Raw genomic sequence first — 20,758 nt, forward strand, 5'->3', positions numbered from 1 at the left:
GCAGATTAATGAAGGAGACTTGAATGGTTTTAGAAATATAGGGATGTGTGCTTCTTTGTGCTTCTGCCTCATTTCTTGTGCCTAGCATGAGTGGCCGGCCCCCTCCCCCACCTTTTGACCCCCTTCCTTTGAGAGGGCCCTCAGCTGAGTGGGGCCGAGAGAGGGTCCTGTCCTGTGTCTGGTACCCCTCAGGGACAGCTTGGATTGGCTCAAGTGGTAACCTAGCAACCCAGCCCCCATCCCTGTCCCCACGGCCTGGCCCTGTTAGCCCTTTTCTTCCAGCTCAGTTTATTTTATACTCCTGAGGGCGGGGCTAGGTGAGGGGAAGCCATCAAGGGATCACAGTAAATGGCTTTTAAAAAATGAGAATTTGCTCTTGTGCCTTGGTTGTTACTAAAGAAGAGAAATGTTTCTAATAATTCAAAAAGCATTTGTGTCAGTTTTGAGAGTACATTCTAGGACTTGCTAGAATTGTGAATATCATTAGTTTTAAAAGATGCAAGGCCAACTCACAAAAAAGGGAGTCATTGTAAATGTCATGTTTCCCATAAATAGGAGAGTGGGAACTAGAAATCTGGGTCTGTAAACTTCCGAATGGCACATAGGACATCGATGTAAGTGGAAAACCGTAGTGTAATTTACCTGGGCCTAATTATTACACAAATAAATACAAAACATGTTTTTATAGTTTTAATCTATACACTCAGTTTCCAGGAATGCAACCATTGTGTAAATTCAGGGAAGATGGTACTTTATTTTGTTCAGAACTTTAACAAGAGTTGTGACTTTTGAAAATCATGTCACCAATAGCAATTCCATTCACGGATTTTTAAGTTGCCAGTGCAACGTACCTGTATTAATCTTCCTTTGTAGCAGATGAATTCACAGTGAATCTACATATATAAGTGGAAGCATCTGACTTCTTTCTTATATTTTTAAGTATAGTCTTGCCCAGGCATTTACAAATTGAAATACATATTATTTTTTTATAAGCTACTTGCCTTTTATTTCTCCTTTATATTATAGTTAGTGTATTATATTGCTCTTCAGGAAATTATGTGTATATGCAGGTTATATTAATCATGAAATTTCTTTCAGGTTGGCAAAGGGTTCATTACAAAATATTATATATACCCATGGAGGGTTGCAGCTGACAGGGTTGAGAACCATTGGACTAGATTCTAAATATTTGGAAAAACTTAGAGAGAAAATAAACCTCTTCCTCCCTTCACACCTTTAATGCGCTTTTTAATTTTAAAATTGACACATGCCTATTATTGAAAATTGGGAAAGTATACGAAAGCAAGAAGATTGAAAAATCACCCATAAACTAATTACTAAGGTATAATCATCACTGTTGATGTTTTGGTGTGTTTCTTTCTATTCTTTTTTTTGTGCATATATGTTTAAAATATGTTTTTATTGACGTTAGAGCGAGAGGAAGGTACAGGGACAGAGAGAGAGAAACATCAATGATGAGAGAAAGACATTGATCGGCTGCCTCCTGCACGCCCCCGACTGGGGATCGAGCCCACAACCCAGGCATGTGGCCTGACCAGGAATCGAACCCGGGTCCTCTTGGTTCATGGTTTGACGCTCAACCACTGAGCCATGTTGGCTGAGCTGTATGTATGTTTTTAAAGTAACTGGAATTCAACTATGAATATAGTTTTGTAATCCTGCTTTTTTTTTACTTAGCATTTTTCATATCATTAGAAATTATTTCAAAATATTTCTTAATGACTCTATAATATGTACACAACTCTTCCCCTATTGTCAAACATTTAGCAGTTTCCAATTTGTCATTATTATAAATAATGCCGCAATGAGCTTCTTTATCTGTGAGCATATCTGTGATTATTTTCTTAGGATAGATTCCTAGGAGTGGAATTACTGAGTCAAAGGGAGTGTTCTTTGAAAGGCTTTTGACAAGTAGGGCCAAATTACTTCACAAAAGGCTGTCCCACTTTGTCCTGCCAAGTAGCGTCTCAGGGAGCTTGCTTCATGTGTCATTTAAACATTTAAACATTTAAACACATCTCATTTAAACATTCCGTAATTTGATCGTTGTAAACCGGTATCTCAGTGTCACTTTCTATTCCTTTCGTTAATAATGAGTTGAAACGTTTTCTGTTTAAACCTCCCTTCCGCCTTATATTTCTTGCCATTTGTATTCTGTGCCTTGGCTGTTCAAGTCCGGTGTTTATTTTACTTCTGGCACTAGGAGGTTTTCTACTTGGTTAATAAATGAGAGCTTGATAGCTCATGCTCCACCTCGGGCCAGGAAATGAGGGGCCCATGATTCAGAAGTGGTTTTACAACTCTGGAACCTGGACTAGAATTACCTCCCTAACATCCCATGCCCCTTCACTTTCTTTTTTCCTTTAAATCCTCACTCGAGGATATTTTTTCCATTGATTTTTAGAGAGAGTTGAAGGGGGAGAGAGAGAGAGAGAGAGAAGCATTGATGTGAGAGAAACTCATCTATTGGTTGTCCCCCACACATGCCCGGACCAGGGCCAGAGATCAAACCTGCAACCCAGGTACATGCCCTTGATCAGGAATCAAACCTGTGACCCTTTGGGGTGCACGGGCCGACTCTCCATCCCCTGAGCCACACCCATCAGGGCCCCCTTCGCTTTCTTCAAGCCTCTGGTCCCTGTCCATTTTCAGCTACCTGGCCATTCCAATGTGGCTAAAAGGGTTGTATTTTTTGCTCAAATTAGTGACATAATGACTATTTGTCATAAACCCCAGACTCTTTTGGATGATATCATTGAAAGGAACATACTGATATGTAGTCCGTGCCACTTGCACTCGCTCTCACTCTCATCGAATTAAGCACTGTGAGTTCCCACAGGTCAAGAGACAGTTCCTGAGAGAGCTAAGACCAGAACCCAGATGCCCTGACTCCCTGTCCAGAGAGCTTTCCAGCATAACCCAGGTATAGACAGATAAAGAGATTGGAATAACTACAAGTGGCATTTGACTGAAATGAGTCTTTCCTTTAACATCCAATAAATGCTTGTTGAAAACCGACTGTGTGTTAGGATTAACTTGAGGAGAAATTGCATTGCTGACCCCATTCTCTTGTCACTGACTTGAGAACCAGCAATGATTTTAGATTTTTGGGAGGGTGCCATTTTGGATTAATTTGATCAGTGATCTCTCGATTTTAGGCATATGGAGGGCTTACTATAAATAGTAGAGCTGATATGTGGGTGGTTGTTGGGTTTCGTGTTAAACTGAAATCTCTTAACTCTCTCTCCAGACCCCTGCACTTAGGTTGAACTGATGGGGTTTCTTTAGCACAGGAAGTCAGGAAGTTGCCTTGTCGGGTTCCCACAGCCAAGTTGGCTGTCCCTTTGTGAGGGCCACTGCCCTGGGCTCTTTCTGACGCTATCCCTGGCAGGTCCCAGAGGCAATGTATACAAATTCTATATTGGTAACTGTGAAGTTATAGGAAAAGGTGAAGCCTACATATCAGGGGCTATAGAATTCCGTTTATTTAGGGCCTTCCTAGAGGAGGAGTCTTGGCCGGGTCTAGAGGGGAGGCAGTTCCTTCCCACTTGATTGTGTTGTTGGCTGAATAATATAGAATGAAGCTGAAGTTGTGTGAGAAGCTAAGGTAGCCTCTATTGTGAAGGAGGTGGGAGAGCCACTTCTTTTCTCCAGCTGGGAAACCTCATACCTCATCCTGAATTTCCTGAGTTGGCAGAGGGGGAAGGTGCTGGATCTCACTGAGACTATAGTGATCAGTGCCCTTTTCCCCCTTTAAAAACCTCTTTTAGCTTTGGTTTATTTTTCTAAATATGTTTTTCATTGATTTTTAGAGAGACAAGAAAGAAGAGGGTAGAGAGAAAGAAATATCGATGAGAAAGAAACATCATCAATTGGTTGCTTCCTGCACGTCCCCTACTAGAGATCGAGCCCACAACCCGGGCCTGTGCCCTGACCGGGAATCGAACTGGTGACCTCTTGGTTCCTGGGTCGATGCTCAACCGCTGAGCCACACTGGTCGGACTTTTAGTTTTGGTTTTAATGCTCTTGGTCTTCCATGGTCCCACCATAGCCTGTCACTTACGTGAAAAACCTGGGCAGGGGTCTCTATGACCGAGAGTTGGAAGCAGTGGCTGGGGCTTGTGTTAGACCAGGCTGCCGTAGGATTTGGGGGAATTTGTGGAGGCGAGAGCCTTCATTGTGGGGTTTTGGGGGAGCTGATCAGAACCTACCTAGAGAAGTCTAAGGCAAGGTCATGAGAAGTAGAGCGCCAGGGGAAGAAGGCACCTCTAACCTTGAATGGGGGAGGAGCTGGCTGGACTCCAAATCTTCCTTCTTGCATCTGGCCTTTATCTTTTTCCCTCTAGCAGCCCATGGATGTCTGAGGGAGTTGCCTAAAAGGAGTCTAATGCCCAGGGCTCATCATTGTGCTCTGAACTTGGGAGAGCCAGGCTGCCCCAGGCTCCTCAGGTGGGCCTTCTCTCTATTACCAGCTTCTCTAGTCACCAGAACTGGCACCCTCTACTCTGGATCCCAACGCCCTCTGGGACCTTGGACACCAATTTGTCTCTGGGCTATAGAAGTTAGTCTGCAGACAAGTACATATTGACAGGGCCTTTATGCCCAGTCTTGAGCTCAGTACCCTGGAGGTTACAAAAGGTCAAAGGCCACTATTTATTGTCACCATGTGCGATGGAACTTTATAAGCACTATTTCATTTATTTCTCTATCAACCTGAAGAAGTAGGTATTATTAGGTCATTATTCTTTTTTAAATTTAATTTTAATCTTTAAAGTTATTTTCTTTTTAATATATCGTTATTGATTTCAGAGAGAGGAAGGGAGAGGGAGAGAGAGAGTTGAAACATCAATGATGAGAGAGTCGTCATTGATCGGCTGTGAGCCCACAACCAGGGCCTGTGCCCTGACCGGGAATCCAACCGCGATCTCCTGGATCCTAGGTCGATGCTCAACCACTGAGCCACGCCCAGCCAGGCTAAAGTTATTTTCATTGATATATAATTAATATATACCATTGTATAAGTTTATATACCATTCTTGACTTGATACATTTATATATTGCAATATAGATCATTTTTCTTATTTTACAGAAAAGAAATGTGCATGTATGTAATTACCTGAAGTCAGGTAACTAGTAAATGGTGGAGTGAGGATTTGAAGACACTTTAGTTTACTCCAAAGCCTGTGCTCTTGGTCACTACACTAACCTAGGGGTCAAGATGAGACTGGCCTGGAAGGGAGTGAAGTGCAGGTAGCAGGGTGTTGTGGATTTAGGGACACATGTGTGTATCATTCACTGAAAGTTGATTTTATGGTATTTCACATACACTAGTTCATTCAATCTTCTTAACAACCCCTTGGGTTTAATACTGTTAACCCCACTTTATTGCTGCGGAAAGTGAAGCTCACGTTGGTTAAGCGACTTGTCCAAGATGACCCGGTTAAGTGAGTGACAAAGCCAAGACTTGAACTCAGGTAGTAGGCCCTAACTCCTAACCGCTAGACCTCACCTGCCCTAGAGGAGCTCTGCTTGATGTCCCCAGGCCCTGGAGGACTCAAGGGCAGAGGAAGAGCCCCCTTGCACTCTTGAACCAGCCCACCCCCCATCCTTTCAAGCAAAGCTAGAGGTTACAGCTGCCTGGGCCTCTGCCATTCCAGGCTGGGGCGGGGTATAGGGTCTCCATCCGTGAAGATTCAGCCTCTCGGACACCAGATCTTGGTTTGCTGGGCTCAGGGAGCCACTTGGCATCTTCTGGATGTCCGTGGGGCTGGACAGGAGGTTCCAGCAGCCCTGCCTGGAGGAAGAGCATTGGGCCCTGGGCTGTAGCCCCACCTGGCACTGCCTTTGTGACCCCTCAGGCCCCAGCATGCTGTCTACGTTTCCTCGTTGCCCCTCTTCACCTGCATTCATTAGAGTCCTAGCAGAACTGCCCACTTTCAGCCTGCACTCAGCCTATAGACGCAACTGGAGCCTGAGAGCTCTGAGATGCTCCCCCCACCCAGGGCACAGGCGGTGTTCAAAACATACTTCTCAGTCTGATTTTTCTTTTTCTGATATTTTCCTTTCCCCAGCTTACACCTAATAGATAGGTGTTACCCAGGGTTTTAAAGGAGTTGGGAATCTCCCTTGATGAGTTCCCTGTGGTGTGTCTGTGGATTAAACCTTTTTGGGCATTTTTCACTCCCCACTCCCTATCTTCCCAGAGGCTTGAGCCAAAGGCTGCAGGAAGATGACTTTGCTACCACTCCAGATTGGAGGCCAGAGGCTAGGGCCTGTTGCTTTATTTAGGTGTGTGCATTGAACATCTTTAGGGGACAGATGGCCCTGAAAGGACAATGGGGGGCATTTTGCTGAGTCACGCTTTGAAGGAGACTGATCTGTTCCCCCAACCCTCTCTCCATAAGAAAGATAACTGGAGACGGTAATTTCATTCTACTTATGTTTATTGTTGCCAACCTACCTCTCCCACCCCCCTCATATTTACACTAAACCCTTCCCCCATGCTAGCTTTACCAGAGTTCCCGGTAGAAGGTCCAGAAGTGTGTCCATTAAGCCGCTGTCCTGGATGTACCAGGCACTGTTTGTGCCTGAGCCAGCTTGGCCCCGGGGAAGGGTTACTCTGGAATTCAGGCCACAAATTTGATACTGGGGTCAAGGGAGGCCCCCCACCAATAGATACTATCCCTCCCCTCCTGAGCTCAGGGTACATCATAAACCTTTAGCAAGCAAAGTTGGGGTAATGGATTCCCCAATGTCAGGTTTGTGCTTTCCTGGCTTGTAAGGACCCCCAAGAGGCCACGTCAGGGCCCAGACCTGCATCTGGCTTCTGAGGGACCGTCCTATCCTTGGAAGCCAGGTCTGACCATCTGCCATTGGCCTGGAGAGAAGTATCATTTGAGGAGGCCAAGAGTGAAAAGGGGGAGGGGGGCGCACATTGTATGAGGTATGGGCATTGTTTTAAGCTGGAGTTAAGTTGCAGCTTGGCCTGAGTTACGTGCAGAGATCTCGAACTGAGGAACAAGAAGAGGCATTTCATTTGGGAGCCTCAGGTCCTTCTAGCCTCCTTAGTAAACCCCATTGGTATCTTGGGCCACAAGGAAGAGTAGAGCAGACATTTAATGTCCCAGAATGTCAGAGCTGGCAAGGCTCTCAGTGTCTACCCATTCTAATCGCGGCCAGTCCTAGACCCAAATTGGGGAAGACACTTGATTCGACTCACATAGTGATTTTGCGGCTAAACTTCCCAGAAAGTCAAGGAGAAGGAAAGTAGGGAAGGTACACGTTGCTTTCTTCAAACCGTATTAGGGACAATCTGGCTTTACCCAGCTTCCCTAGGGTCCTGACACGGGCCTGAAATACTCGGCCCCTTTTCAGGAACAGTGCGACAGGGGAAGGTGCTGCGGGAGTGAGGAGGATTTGACACCTTGTTGCCGAGGGACATGAGCAGGGTGCCCCCTCGGTGGCCCACTTGCTGCGGCCGTGGCCGGCCACAGTGGGCTGTGCAGTCAGTAGCTGGTGGAGAGAGGGGCCCGGCAGGCGTGCTGTGCCCCCAGCAGGTCCTTATTCACTCCAGCCAAGCCCGCAGGGCCCTGGGCGCCCTGGGGGGAGGGGAAGGGGGCAGAGCCAGGCTAGGTGCCAGTCCTCTGCCAGTCCTCCAGCCCGGGCCACTTCTGGAGGCCAGGCCCATCCCTGCTGCATGTGCCGCTCGGGCCCAGCCTCGACCCGCCGCCTCCTCCGCTCAAGGCGCCCCGGCCAGGGAGAGGCCCTGCAGCTGCTCCTCGGCGCCCGCCAGCTCAGCCTCATCACGCCCGCTCTCTGAGCCCTCGAAGCAGCCTGAGTCGCGTGGGATGTCCCCCTTGGGGTCTGACAGGGTGTGCACCGCTGGTTCCTGGCTGCTATCGGCGCCTTCTTCTGCCTCTTCACTGCCGGCTGCCAGTGACAAGGGTGGGAGATGGAATATGGGGCGTTGGGTTAGGAGGGAGGGTGGTCAGAGGCCTCAGGGAGCCCTGTGTGGAAATAGAGACCCCGGGGGCAGGGACACTGTAGGCAGTCTATCCCTCTGAGTACCTGCCGCCATCTCTGCCCTTCTTGTGGTTTCCAGACCCAGGAACTTAAACTTCTTCAGCACTAAGCCAGGAGCCAGGAAACCTGCACCTGAATCCTGTCTCTGTCGCTGCCCAGCTTTGAGGCCTTGAGTACTTGCCTTACCTGCTCTGGCCTTAAGTCTCCCCTTGGATCCCAAAGGGAGTCGAGCCCGATCATCCCCAAATCTCCTTCTCCCCACAAACTTGGCCTGAGACTGGGATTAAAGTGTGGAAAGTGCCTTCCCACTCCCTGCACAGGGCCCCAGGGCAGAGGCCTCCGCTCCCTGGATCACCATCGGCACCAGCACCCAGCTCCGAAGCCCACTCACTGTCATAATCCAGCAGCAGCTCGGCGGCAGTGAGCAGCTTGGCCCGGTGCTGTGGGTCTGTGATGTTCAGCTCGTTGAGGTGTGTTTCCCGCAGCTCTTTGAAATCCTCCAGTGTCTGGTAGCCGTTGAGCAGCAGGGTGGACGTGTGCTCCTGTGGGCAGAGGCAAGCCACCAGCTAGGCCGCTTACAAGCCACCCCCCCAATTCCCTCCCTCCCCACATAGCTGACGTGTCCTGGCCACCATCCCTGGGATAAGGGCGCCTCCCTTGATCCTAGACGCTAGTGCAGGCTCAAGGTCAAACCTCCAGGCCAATGCGCTCCAACAGCTCATGCAGAGTCTTGGGCTTGGGCCTCTTGCCCTTGCTCTGTCGGCGGCTGGGGCGGGCGGGCCCCACAGCCTCCTCGGGCAGCACGTCCACGTAGATGAACTTGAAAGAGCCCAGCCTGCCATTGAGCAGGCCCAGCCATGTGCCCACAGGCGGCTTTTCAATGATCTGGATCACATCACCTTTCTGCGGGAGGAGAGCAGAGCAGAGTGAATTAGGAGAGAGACCGGGGTAGGGGGGTGGGGGATCCCTCGGCCTCTGCTGACACTGTCCTACCCTGACTCAGTCCAGCCGCCTTTCTGCGTGCAGCCTGCTAAGCTCAAGTGAGGCCCAGATGCCACTCTTACCTGTAGTTTCAGTGAGTCGTGGTCATAGGGGCTGGGAGTGAAGTCGGTGTGGACTCGGGCCCGGCCACAGAAGGGTCCTGTGTACTGGGGGGCAGGTGGTTCCTCCCCAAAGCTGCTAGAACCTGGGCTGGGGCTGCAGAGCTCACTGCCTGCAGGATGTGGGGAAGGGAGGAGAGACACCTTTATCCCAAGACTGCTGGGGCCATGCCCAGCAGGTGCCTTGCAGGGAGTCTGTCTAGAAGTCCCAGGGCTACATGCCAGGGGAAAAGCCGGGTGCTGGCCTGTCTCACACTGCAGCAGGGATTCTGACCTGAGCCATCGGCCACCCTGCAGGAACAGAGCTTCATTCCTGAGGCCTTAAGACATGAAAACAGTTGGCCTCAGGAGAAATGGCTCAGAGTCCAAAGACTAGGCACATTGGGAGGGCCACTAGAGACCAACTGGGCCGACACCCCAATTAACAGATGAAGAATACTGAGGCCAGACAGGCCAACTGACCTACCCAAGGCCTCTCATCTTATGATTGGCAGCACTGGGTCTATTACACTCTAGTTCTCTTGACTCCCATTCCAGTGCTCCTTCCACCCAGGAAGCTACACCCTGCATTAATATTTTACTTTCTTTACTTAATAAAACTCAGTGTTTAGTTAACCGGAAACTCAGGCGGGCTCTTTCTCTCAGGGAAAACCAGGATGGAGCTTATTTTAAATGGCTTTCAGTGGGCCGGGGGACCGGCAGGGGGGGAGGTCAGGAAGGTCTGGGGAACCAGAGAAAGAACGGGGAACTTGGAACTAGCCTGAGAGGTGGGAAAGGCAGTGCATCTGAATGTTTGCAGCCCAGCGGCCATAGCCCCTTTTAGGAAGGGCTGCCAGAACCTCCTGCCTAGCCCTGAGGGCACCTAGAAGATGTCAAGTGGTGCCCTAAGTTCATCACTCCAAGGCCTGGGGTCCAAGAGGCTGAGTCTTCACAGCTGGAGACGCGATACTCCCACCCCAGCCTGGGATGTCGAGGCCCTGGCAGCTGTAGCCTCTAGCTCCCCTTTGAAGGATGGGGGTGGGCCGGTTCAAGTGGGCAAGGGGACTTTTCTTCTGTCCTTGGGCCTTCCAGGGCCTGAAGACAGCAAAAGGAGCTCCTTTAGGGCAGAACCGAGTTCAAGATTGGGTCACCTCGGGCAAGTCCCTTAACCTCCCCGAGCCTCAGTTTTCACATCAATAAAGTAGGGATAATAATAGTAACTGGCCCCATGAAATTGTTGTGAAGATTTAACATGAAGAGGGGTAGGAAAGTTCCCAGCAGGCAAATCGTAAAGGTTCATTTTTCTTAGGCCCCTCCCAGCCAATCATGGGCATAATCCTAATTCGGCCCTTTTCTCCAAACTCAGCCGATGCTCCCCCCCTCACCCCTGGCCCCTTACCAGTGGATGTCTGGCGGCTGAGTGCTGGGAGCTCACGCTCCTCTTGCTCAGAAAATGACAGTGCCATCTTTTCAGGGCCAGGGCTGTCCAGGCTGCAGTCCGGAGATGTCGGGGAGGCCGAGCCCTCCTCCAGAGTGTCTGTCTGCAGGGGAGGGGAGACAGGAAGCCCTGAGCAGCCTTGGTTGGGGTGCACGTGGGGCAGCCCAGGTGCAGAGGAAATAGGCCTGGGGTTGACAGAGAGTTGGGCCCTTGCTGGCACCCCAGTTTGCAGGCGGCATGGCACTCTCAGACCCCGTTTCCTCTTTTGTAAGGTGGGACTGACAAGTGCTTGCCCTGCCCGCCTCACAGAATGAGGCATAACTGGGGTGCAGTGAATGTACTTTGTCAGCTTGAAGTGCCAACGTACATACAGAGAAAGCTGGTGCCAGAGCACGAACTCAGAGCTGTCGCTGGGACACAGTCAAGTAGACAGTGGTGCTGAAGAGTTACCACGTTTAAAAAAAATAAATGTTTTTATTGATTTCAGAGAGAGGAAGGGAGAGGGAGAGAAGAGACAGAAACAATAATGATGAAAGTCATTGCTTGGCTGCCTCCTGCACTCTCCGTCCTGGGGATCGAGCCTGAAACACGGGCATGTGCCCTAACCAGGGAATCGAACCAGTGACCCCTTGGTTCATGGGCTGATGCTCAACCACTGAGCACACCGACCAGGCAAGAGTTACTACTTTTGACTATGCTCCTATGTGCCAAGCACAACTGTCATTTCATTCAGTCCTCACTTAAGGACAAGTGCTTGATTGTCCCAAATTGTCAGATAAGAAGAAATGGAGGAACATTTCCAAGGCTATGCACGAGACCCCATTCAAGTCCTCCTGAACCCTGGGCACTCCCGCCTCACCATACCTCAGTGCAGAGGTGACTCCTCCACAACTGGCTCTCCGGGAGTAAAAGCTCTCCTGCCTAAAGGCCATCAATTCCTGTGTTGTAAATACTCCCCGCCATGGCCAATATCATGCTAACACCGTGACTCACTGACCAGGCAGCGCATCGTCATAGGCTGTTTCCTCCACACAGAAACAATAGATGCAAATAACCTCAGGGGCACAGAGAATAATGAAAGGCAGTCCAAGAATTAGCAAGTGGTCAGGTTTGAGGATTGGCTTATTGTGGTCCCTTCATTTTTAATATAATTTATTTAATTCCAAGTTTATATAATTTGATTTTCAATAATGTTATGTTTCGTGCCTGACTCACAAAACGCCTGAAAATTTGGCCAGCTGCTGTCCTGAGCTGGTATAAGCCAGTACTAGCTGGCTCCAGAACACCACTGCCACGAGAACGCCAGACTCGCTGCGTGACTTCAGCGGCTTGGCTGTGACTGCCCTCCAGCTGTCTGTCATGCCTCCCTCTTTGGGCCAAAGCCAGCCTTCTCTACTTTTCTCTCATGGGGGCCCCTCTTTGAAGCAAGCCTTCCAATCCCAGGGGCGCACTCTCCTCAAGCCTGCCTTCTCAGGAAGCTTTTCCAACTTTCATCTCTCATTAGGCCCCACCCTTGGGCCCTCTGGACCACGGTGCCTCGCTGCCACGTCCATGGTTGAGTGGGCTCCCCTCCCACGTGAATTTCCTTCTCACATTTAATCAAGCCTTCAGACATGGTATCTGAGCAGTGGCTGTCAGGGTAAGCATGCTCACACCTTGTTAAAGTGGCGCCTGTCCTCCTTGTCCCCACCCCTCCCCTGGATCCCAGGCCTCACCATCTCCTCTGACAGGGCCTTCACCATCATCTTGCCCATCTTCCTGTTCATGGTTCGGGAAATCACGGCCCTCCACTTCTTCCCCAGCTTTTTGCCACTCTTCCCAGCTTCCTCTGGCATAGGTACACCTGAGTCATCTTCTGGAATCTGTGACAACAAATGAAGAGGTCCAGGGACCCTGGTGACTGCCTGTGTCTGGGACCTGGGGCTAGAAGGCCTTCGAGCCTTGGCAGAGGGTGGAGGGATGGGGGTGGGAAGCTCCTGTCCCCTTCCCTCTTGGCTCCAGCCCTGCCCTCAGCCCTATTCATTTGTAATTAATTTGATAATTAATTTGTAACTGAAACTAATGCGGGTGAGTTCTTGGGGCCCAGGATTTTGGTGGGTGAGAGAGGTGGGCCTTCTGTATTTAAGCAGACTTAATTTCAACAGTCCTAAAATCTCCTTCCCCTCTTCTTTCCTCCCTTCTTCCCTTCCAGCCACTCCCTTGACCGGGGCCTGCACCCAGACCTCCCCCGCCCCCACCCCTGGCCTCCAAGGAGGCTCTGAAACTCACATTATCATCCAGATTAAATTCCTTCTCGCTCACCACTGGGGAGCTGGGTTTGGATTTGGCAAAATCTTTGAAACTGCTGGAGCGCTGCAGCGAGAGCTGGAAGAAGCAGAGGTGTTGCAATCAGTGGCGCTCAAAGGGCTGGTTGAGTAAGGACTGTTCCCATTCCCAGCACACCTGCACATGCTCCAGGGCTGGACAGAGCCACCTGTGCCCTGAGGTCCCAGGACTAATGACGTGAAACACCAAGATGCCCTTGGAGATACCTGGCTTCATCCTGTTTTTTGCCAGAGAATGGCCCCTAATGCTGGCCCCAGAGCAAGCTCCTGACCTCAAGAGCCTCTGACCTCAGTTAAGCCTCAGGCTAAGCCCACATTTTCTCCAGTACCTGGAGTTCGGTCCCCAGAACCCTGAGGTGAAAGAATAAACGAGTCAGAGTAAAGACGTATTTCCTGCCAGAGACATACGGTGGCATGAACAGTAGCATCACCTTTATGTAACAGAGCAAACCTCCCAAACCCCACAGCCTGGCCTCCATGCTCTGGGCCGGCTCCAAGCATGGTTTCTGGTCACAGTGGTTGCAGTGTGCACATTGGGGGCCCCCAGCCCGGTGAATCTGTGCCCTGAGAAGAGCAAAACACTCCCCTCAGGAGTCAGTAAGACCTGGCATTAGGCTTTTTGGAAAAGCCCAGTAGAGGCAGTCAGAGAAGGTGCCCACAGATTTGAGACACAAAAGATTGGCAGTAATTTCGTAAAAGAAAGCTGCCATTTTCTTTCTTCACCTCAGCTTTTTAAAAACACACACCCATATTTTTTATTGATTTTTAAAGAGAGGAAGGGAGAGGGGTAGAGAGATAGAAACATGGATGGCAAACATTGACCGGATGCTGCACGCCCCCTACTGGAGATCGAGCCAGAAACCTGGGCATGCGCCCTGCCCAGAATCCAACTGGTGACCTCTTGGTGCATGCATGGGTGGATGTTAACCAGTGAGCCACAAGGCCTGTCTCACCTCAGCTTTTAACCTCAGTCACTAATGTGATGAGATGACCACTGTCGACAAGTGCCAGTCTTTGGACTTTCTGGCCTAGTCTATTGTTTGTGCTGATGAGACTGTTTGCAGGAAATGAGCTTTCTTAACTGTATACGTGTGCACATGCCAAGACAGCCGCAGAAACCAGGGCCGGGCAGGTAACGAGGGTGGGCTTTCAACACAAGAACTGGAGGCTGAGCCTGAATCAAGAGCAACAGTCAAGACCAGAGACACACACAGGAACCAGGGTTCACAGATGGCCAGACAGATAGAGCGGGATAGACTGCAGACACCGGAGATAAGGGCTTGAGGAACCCAAGTTCCAAATCCGCACAAAGCCGAAAGTTTCACATCCTCTTTCCTAGGAAGGGGGTTCTAGTGACAACCTCTCAGGGCGGGGGCAATATCACCTGCTCCCCAACACACACACAATGGGCCCCACCTCCTGGAGACTGCAGTGGAGCCCTTCCGTGTTCTTGGCGGGTCTTTTTTTTTTTTTTTTTAAATATATCTTTATTGATTTCAGAGAGAGGAAAGGAGAGAGAGAGAGATATAGAAACATCAATGATGAGAGTCATTGCTCAGCTGCCTCCTGCGCGCCCCCTGCTGGGGATCGAGCACGCAACCCAGGCATGTGCCCTGCCCGGGAATCGAACCCCGATCGCCTGGATCCTGGGTCAACGCTCAACCGCTGAGCCACGCCCGGCTGGGCTTGGTGGGTCTTGACCGAAGGCGAGTCAGCAATCAGGGCCAGGGGCCACACCTCCCCAGAGGTTGCAGCAATCGAGCTGACCAGAAACTAGGTCAGCAGTCAGGCCAAGCGGCCGCTACGCCCACGCGGGCCTCCTGGGTGGGGCACCTGCAGCCTGCATCGGGGAGCCTCTTCCACGCTACACTGGGGGGCTGGAAAAGGGGGCCACGAGTGGGGGTGGGAAAGCAGGACGGTGGAGTGGCTGCTCTGGCTCCCACGTACTCCTTCTACCCTCCTTCTCTGGTTCTCTCCACCCGCTATTCTTTCCTCTGTTTCTCCCTTTCTTTCCCCTCTCTCCCCTGCTTTCCGTTGATTTCCTCCTCTTGTACGGCTAGGATGCAGCTGCCCCAATAACTTCCTCCTCTTACTGCCTGGAAAAGAGGGAACAGAGAGAGGGCGGACAACAGACCGGGCTGCTATTTATAGGCCGATGGGGCCTATCGTGACCTTCTCTCCATCACTTCTTGGCCTGGTCCGCACACCAGGAGGCTCAGAGTCGCCCCAGAAGCCCCAGGGACTGGCAAGCCTGGAAAGCAAGCAGGAGGGCAGGCGTGGGGCCGGAAGGGAGCTTTGTTGGGCAGAGTAAACTCACTGCCAGCCCTCCCTCTAATCGCGGTTCTTTCCTTTTCCTGTCATTAATCTGCCGTCTAGGGGGCTGGGAGGGGGGCCTCTGGCTCCTGGGACCTTATTTCAGGGCCCCTCTGCCCCAGCTTTAGCCCAAGCGGAGGAAACTATCCAAAGGGACTGTGGGGGCAGTGCTGGGACTTGGGCCCAGCTGGCAGATCCTCAGCCCAAGGCCATGGAAAGGGTTACACAGTTCTTCAAGTGACTAAGGGTGGGGGGCTACCAGAGTGGCCTATTCCCAACCTCAGGGGCAACCCCAAATATCCTAAATGCATTGGAGTGTCTCCGAAGCAACACTCCACCCAAGTATGAGTTGGAATCCTTGAGCCTCAGGATTTCCTGCCTGGCCTCCGTTTGGGGTGAGGCCTTCCAGGGGGTCCTGCCCAGGGGGGTGGTAGTATTGCACATTATTTTTCATGTTTAAGGGGAGTATGTGGGCTTCTTGGAGAGAAGTACTTCTCTGATGTCAGATGTTGCTGAGTTCAGCTTTGGGATGTGTGATCTTTGGCGAGTTACTTAACCTCCTTGAACCTCAGTATCTTCACTTGGTGTCAGCCGGTAAAGGTTCACATCTTGGCCCAGTTGGTGTGGCCAAGTGGTTGAGTGTCAACCCATGAACCTGGAGGTCACGGTTCCATAACCGGTCAGGGCACATGTATGGGTTTTGGGCTTGATCCCCAGTAGGGGGTGTACAGCTGATCAATGACTCTCATCATTGATATTTCTATCTCTCCCTCTACCTTCCTCTGGCTGAAATCAATAAAAACATTTTAAAAAAAGTTCACATCTTGGTTCTACGACTGACCAACTGCATAAAGCTGGGTGAGTTCCTCAACATCTCTGGGCTTCCATTTCCTCAGGGGTAAAATGAAGGCAAGAGCACTCACCCCCCTGTGTCGCTGTGAGGATGAAAGGAGTGACACAGCCAACCCCTCAGCAAACGTCCAGATGTCTGTGTATGGCTTAGCTTTTCCCATGACCCACCTCCAGATTCTTACCCAGGGCATTTTCCCACCTGGAACACTCCACCCTTCACTCTGTCAACCAAAGTTTCTCTCTTCCTTCAAAATCCAATTTCACTGGAAACAACCCACACGCTCATCAACTGCGGAACGGATACATGGATAGTGACAGTCATACAGGGGGCTATGACATAGCGATGAGCTCAGTACAGCTCTTCTCAGCAACATGGATGAATCACACATACACTTTTGAGCAGAAGGGGTCGGCCACCAGAGTATACTATATGGTTTCTTGTATAGAAAGTTCAAAACCTGGCAAAACTAATGTATGCTGTTGGAAGTCAGGATAGCGGTTACCCTTGGGGAAAGAGGGTGTGTAGTGCCTGCCAGAGGCATGAAGGAAGCCTCTAGAGGTTGGATGTACTCTGTTTCTTGATTTGGGCGCTGTTACATGGGGTGTTCATCATGGAAATTTGTTGAGTGGTACACTTACGATTCATGCACTTCTTTATACAAATATTATACTTCAATAAATAGGTTTTTCAAATCTAGTTGTAAAGGCACTGTCCCTGCAGGAAGCCTCCCCGATCACCCTCTCAGAACCTCACAGTGCCCCCATTGGCATCTTCTTCCCTTGCTTCCTGAGCAAGCTTGGCTTTCCCCAAATGTCTCCACAACTACGCTCTCAGCTCATTCCTACCCCAGTCATATACCTGGCACCCTCTGAGCTTCAGGCACTGGTCCACGCATGCATGGGAATCCAGTAACCAGGGATTAAGTACCTGTCCCGTGCCTGGTACCCTGTCAGGTGCTTCATGTGTCCCAGCTCACTGCAACCTTACCACAGCCCTGTCTTACATACTCACTTCCAAGCTCAGGAGACTGAGACTCAAAGAAATGAAGCGCCCTAGGCAGAGTTACACAGCTGGCAGCAGAAAGGAGCAGGGGGCCGGACCCATGCATGTGATTCTGGAAGCCTGTGTAGGTTGCTGCGCTCAGAGTTCACAAAGTTACCCGCCCCCCCATACACACATGCACACTATAGAAATGAATCGAGTGCAACGGCGACTTCAGGTGGCATTTGGAGGGAGCTACAGGGAGAGCAGGTGAGAGTAAGGAGGAGGAAGGGCTCAAGAGGGCTTCCTAGAGGAGGAGGCATGTTTGAGCTGGGCCATGCAGGGGAGCCAGGATTTCTCCACGAGTTGCTGGGAAAAGTTTAAACAACTGTGGGAATTAGGGACGTTCCAGTGTGGTGATGGAGTTGTGCGTATGCCAGTGCATGTGGTGGGAGGTAGAGCAGAAAAGGTTATGAGAGACCCTTGCCAGCCATGCCAAGGAACTTGGGCATTAGCCTGTGGGCAATGAGGAGCCACTGGAAACAGAGAATGCATGCTGGTAGGGGTGTCCTGCTGGAAGTGTTCTGTAGGAAGGGAGCCAGGGGGATGTACTGTACTGGGGCTGGGAGAGAGAGAAGCAGGGAGAGACTGGAAGGAGGGAACACTTGGACACTAGAATGGGAGATGAGATTCCTTTCCCTTTCCCTTGATAGGTTTGAGGTGTGGTGGAAAGTAGGGGTGCGATTCCAGGACAAACACCTGTCCACTTCCTACACCCTAACAGATGAAAGGGAATGCAGAGAGAGACCTTGATAGAGGCAAAAATCTGTCAAGGGGTATGTCCCCTCTCCCCACTCAGAGGCCTCCCCAGTCCTTCATGATGACCAACAGGTGCCACATCCTGACCCTACCATCCTACAGGGCCTGCTCCCGCCTCTGCTGCCTGGAAGGTCCCTTAATCGACAGTCATCTGGGTCTCCCCTGCAGAGCTCTCTTAATGATGGGTTGAGTCTTTCATTATCATCAGATTCTTCTAGTGGTTTTGAGATCAGTAGGGGACAAGAGAGTTGAGAGAGAAGGGATCATCATTCTGGAGACTGACGAATCTTGGCTTGGATTTCTGCTCTGCAGCTTACTAGCTGCGTGACCTTGGCTAAGTCTGAGTCTCGGACATAAAACAGGGATAAAGACAATACCTGCCCCTAACTCACAAGGTTGTGAGGAGGGGCCAAGGAGCTAAGAGATGGGTGGAGCGCACAGCACAGCGCCTGGTACCTGATGAACTCTCACTCGGTGCTGGCTCTTGATGCTGTTAAGCCTTGTTTTCTCCAGTTCAGGGCTGGGACCCAGGTTTGTTCTTCTCTGTCGTGTGCTCCTCACCCCCACCCGTGCCTACAGCATGCAACCCCTTGTGTGCACATGCACGCACTTGACAGAGCACTCTCACATTTATTGTCCCAGGTGATCTATGTGACCTCCTGAGGTGGACAGATCAGGAGCTACCCTCCTTTTCAGAGATGAGGAAACTGAGGCCCAAAGAAAGCCAATGAACTGTCCAAGGTCCTACAGCTAGAACTTGGTAGGATTCCAACTCTGCTTTCCTGGGCCCTGCACAGCACTTTCTCCATTTCGCGGGCCTGCGAGGAGCAGCAGAGGCAGGAGAGAGAGGCCTTGCTTGCCTTTGTGTTTTTTCCTCCACGTCACTTTACTCTCTGAGGGAAAGGACTTGCTCAAGGTCACAGTGCTGGTGCCCGCCACTGCCTCCAGGCCTAAGGAAGATATTACCTCCAGGCCCTGGAGGCATACCTTGGCTTTTCTAAGGGCACTTCTAAGGTTTGGGGCTTGGAGAGTGGCTCTGGAGGCTGGCCCAGGCTCTGGCAGGGAGGAGAGGCTTTGCTTGGGCCACCTTCCCCTGGAGAACCAAATGGGACTTGCTTCTTCTGGGAGAGGCCTGGGGGAAGTTCCAGAGGCCCAGTGGCCAAGCATGGGATACTGGAAGTGAGGAAAGAAGACGGGGATTCGTGGCTTCTGTGTGCCCCTGGCACGTCTGTCTGAGGTGGCACAGGGTCCTAGTGTTAAAGTGTCAGCTTTTTCTCAGACTCTTTCCTCCAGCTCAGCTCCCCTGTGGTTTGGGGCCCAGCCGTGTCTAGAGCAGTCTCAGCTTCCCATCCCCACTAGGCAAAAAGCAAGGGGAAGCCGACTGCTCTTCAAAGAGAGGCAGCCAATGGCAAGTCGGCTAGGTCCAGCATGGTGCAGGGCTCGGACAGGCAGGTGACAGAGCCTGTGGGAAAACTCACAAATCTCTCCCCCCAAACCCACCTCCACTGCAACCTTAGAGAAGCAGCTGGGGTGAGGAGAGTATAGAAGGAAGTGGCAGACACCCCAGGAGCTGAGATGGGGCAGGATGCACACACCAGTAACCTGAAGCTCAGCTTCGGTCTGGGAGGTGCTCTCCTGACAAGGGGACTCCCCAATAGGGCACCTGGGCTGAGCTCCAGAGGAAACTGACAAGACACAGGGAGAGCCTGGAGGCCGCAGAACTTGGCCTGAGGCTAGGCCTGGGCCTCTTGGACCTGGCTCAGGCCTGCTTTGGGATTGTCCTAGGATTCTGCTGGATGTGCGGGATGTACTTGCTGACGGCCTGGGAGAATCCTACAATCAGTCAAAGAATGAAGTCTAGAAATCCTCAAATCCATCTAGAGAAGCTTAGATCTGGCAGGGCCTTTAAGGGATCTTTTAGATGGGCCTGTGCTCCGGGAATATGAACACCTCAGCTGTCCATGAAGCTGCTTTTCTCCTGGCCTTTAAAATCTCCCCACCAGACTTTCCCTCCTCAGCCCTCACTCCTACTCCCCATCTCACTGGCTTCGTTTTCCATTCTTCACAAATAATTTCTCTCCACATTGGAAGAACCTGTATGCCCCTGCATTCCACTACAGGTTTGGAGGCCCTTCGCCCTATTTCCAGGTTGGCCCCAATGCCAGGGGACCAGGGAAGTTACAACAGAGCTGAACCAAGTGAGCAGAATCCAGCTACAGCCAAAGGGTGGGGTCACGGGAGCATCATGGCTCGAAGTGGGGTGGCCCAGCAGGACCCTTTGAGTGAGATGGCCCTTGAGAGGCCATGCTCAGACAGAAATGGTGGCAGGACCAGTGTAGGGGAGAGGCAATTAAGTACGATCTTAGGATTCAACTTGAGAATTGCATTTTGTGATTCTCAAATTCCAGTCTAGGATTCTAGCCCTTAGTTTTAGGTTCCCATCCCATCATCGTAGGGTTGAATTCTATAACTCTAGAGTCTATTCTGTAACTCAATTTCGCTAGAATTTTGGAAGTCTCTTTTGGATTTCTGTTATTCTAGTAACTTTTGGGTCCCTATACCATTGCCTTTATTTACAGACTCAAGGTATGGCCTCTGTCTCTTCTACTTCTATGAGTCGAGGGGCTGGATTATGTGAGCAGAGGGAAGGAAGAAGTGAGTTCCCAGAGATGTTCCTCACCTTTTTCTTCTGAGTGGGCTCCTTCTCGCTGGCGTTGGAGGGCTTGCGGCGCAACATGGTCCTGTGCCCTGGTGACACTCCTTCCCTACTCTCCTAGGTGTCGAGATGTGGAGGCCTCTTGCTCAGCCTCACCAGCACTGTCCAGGGGGCACAGCATGGACCGAACCTCTGGCTGCCACTCCGACTGCTGCCGTAGCTGCTTGGGGGCGAGGGCCATGGACACCCGGA

The 20,758-nt window shown here is 51.0% G+C and overlaps 1 protein-coding gene across 1 annotated transcript; it reads right to left on the reverse strand.

Moving 5' to 3' along the window:
- Positions 1 to 7,759: 7,759 nt before the first annotated feature.
- On the reverse strand, positions 7,760 to 20,587 carry SASH3 (SAM and SH3 domain containing 3). The gene is made up of 8 exons (XM_016215944.2): positions 20,531 to 20,587; positions 12,829 to 12,924; positions 12,276 to 12,422; positions 10,522 to 10,663; positions 9,108 to 9,256; positions 8,737 to 8,946; positions 8,435 to 8,585; positions 7,760 to 7,950 (listed from the first exon to the last, which is right to left on the reverse strand). Exons 1-8 carry the CDS (start codon positions 20,585 to 20,587, stop codon positions 7,760 to 7,762), a joined length of 1,143 nt encoding a protein of 380 aa, XP_016071430.2.
- Positions 20,588 to 20,758: the final 171 nt, after the last annotated feature.

This window comes from Miniopterus natalensis, chromosome X, assembly GCF_054644295.1.
Source record: "Miniopterus natalensis isolate mMinNat1 chromosome X, mMinNat1.hap1, whole genome shotgun sequence".
NCBI lineage: Eukaryota > Metazoa > Chordata > Mammalia > Chiroptera > Miniopteridae > Miniopterus > Miniopterus natalensis.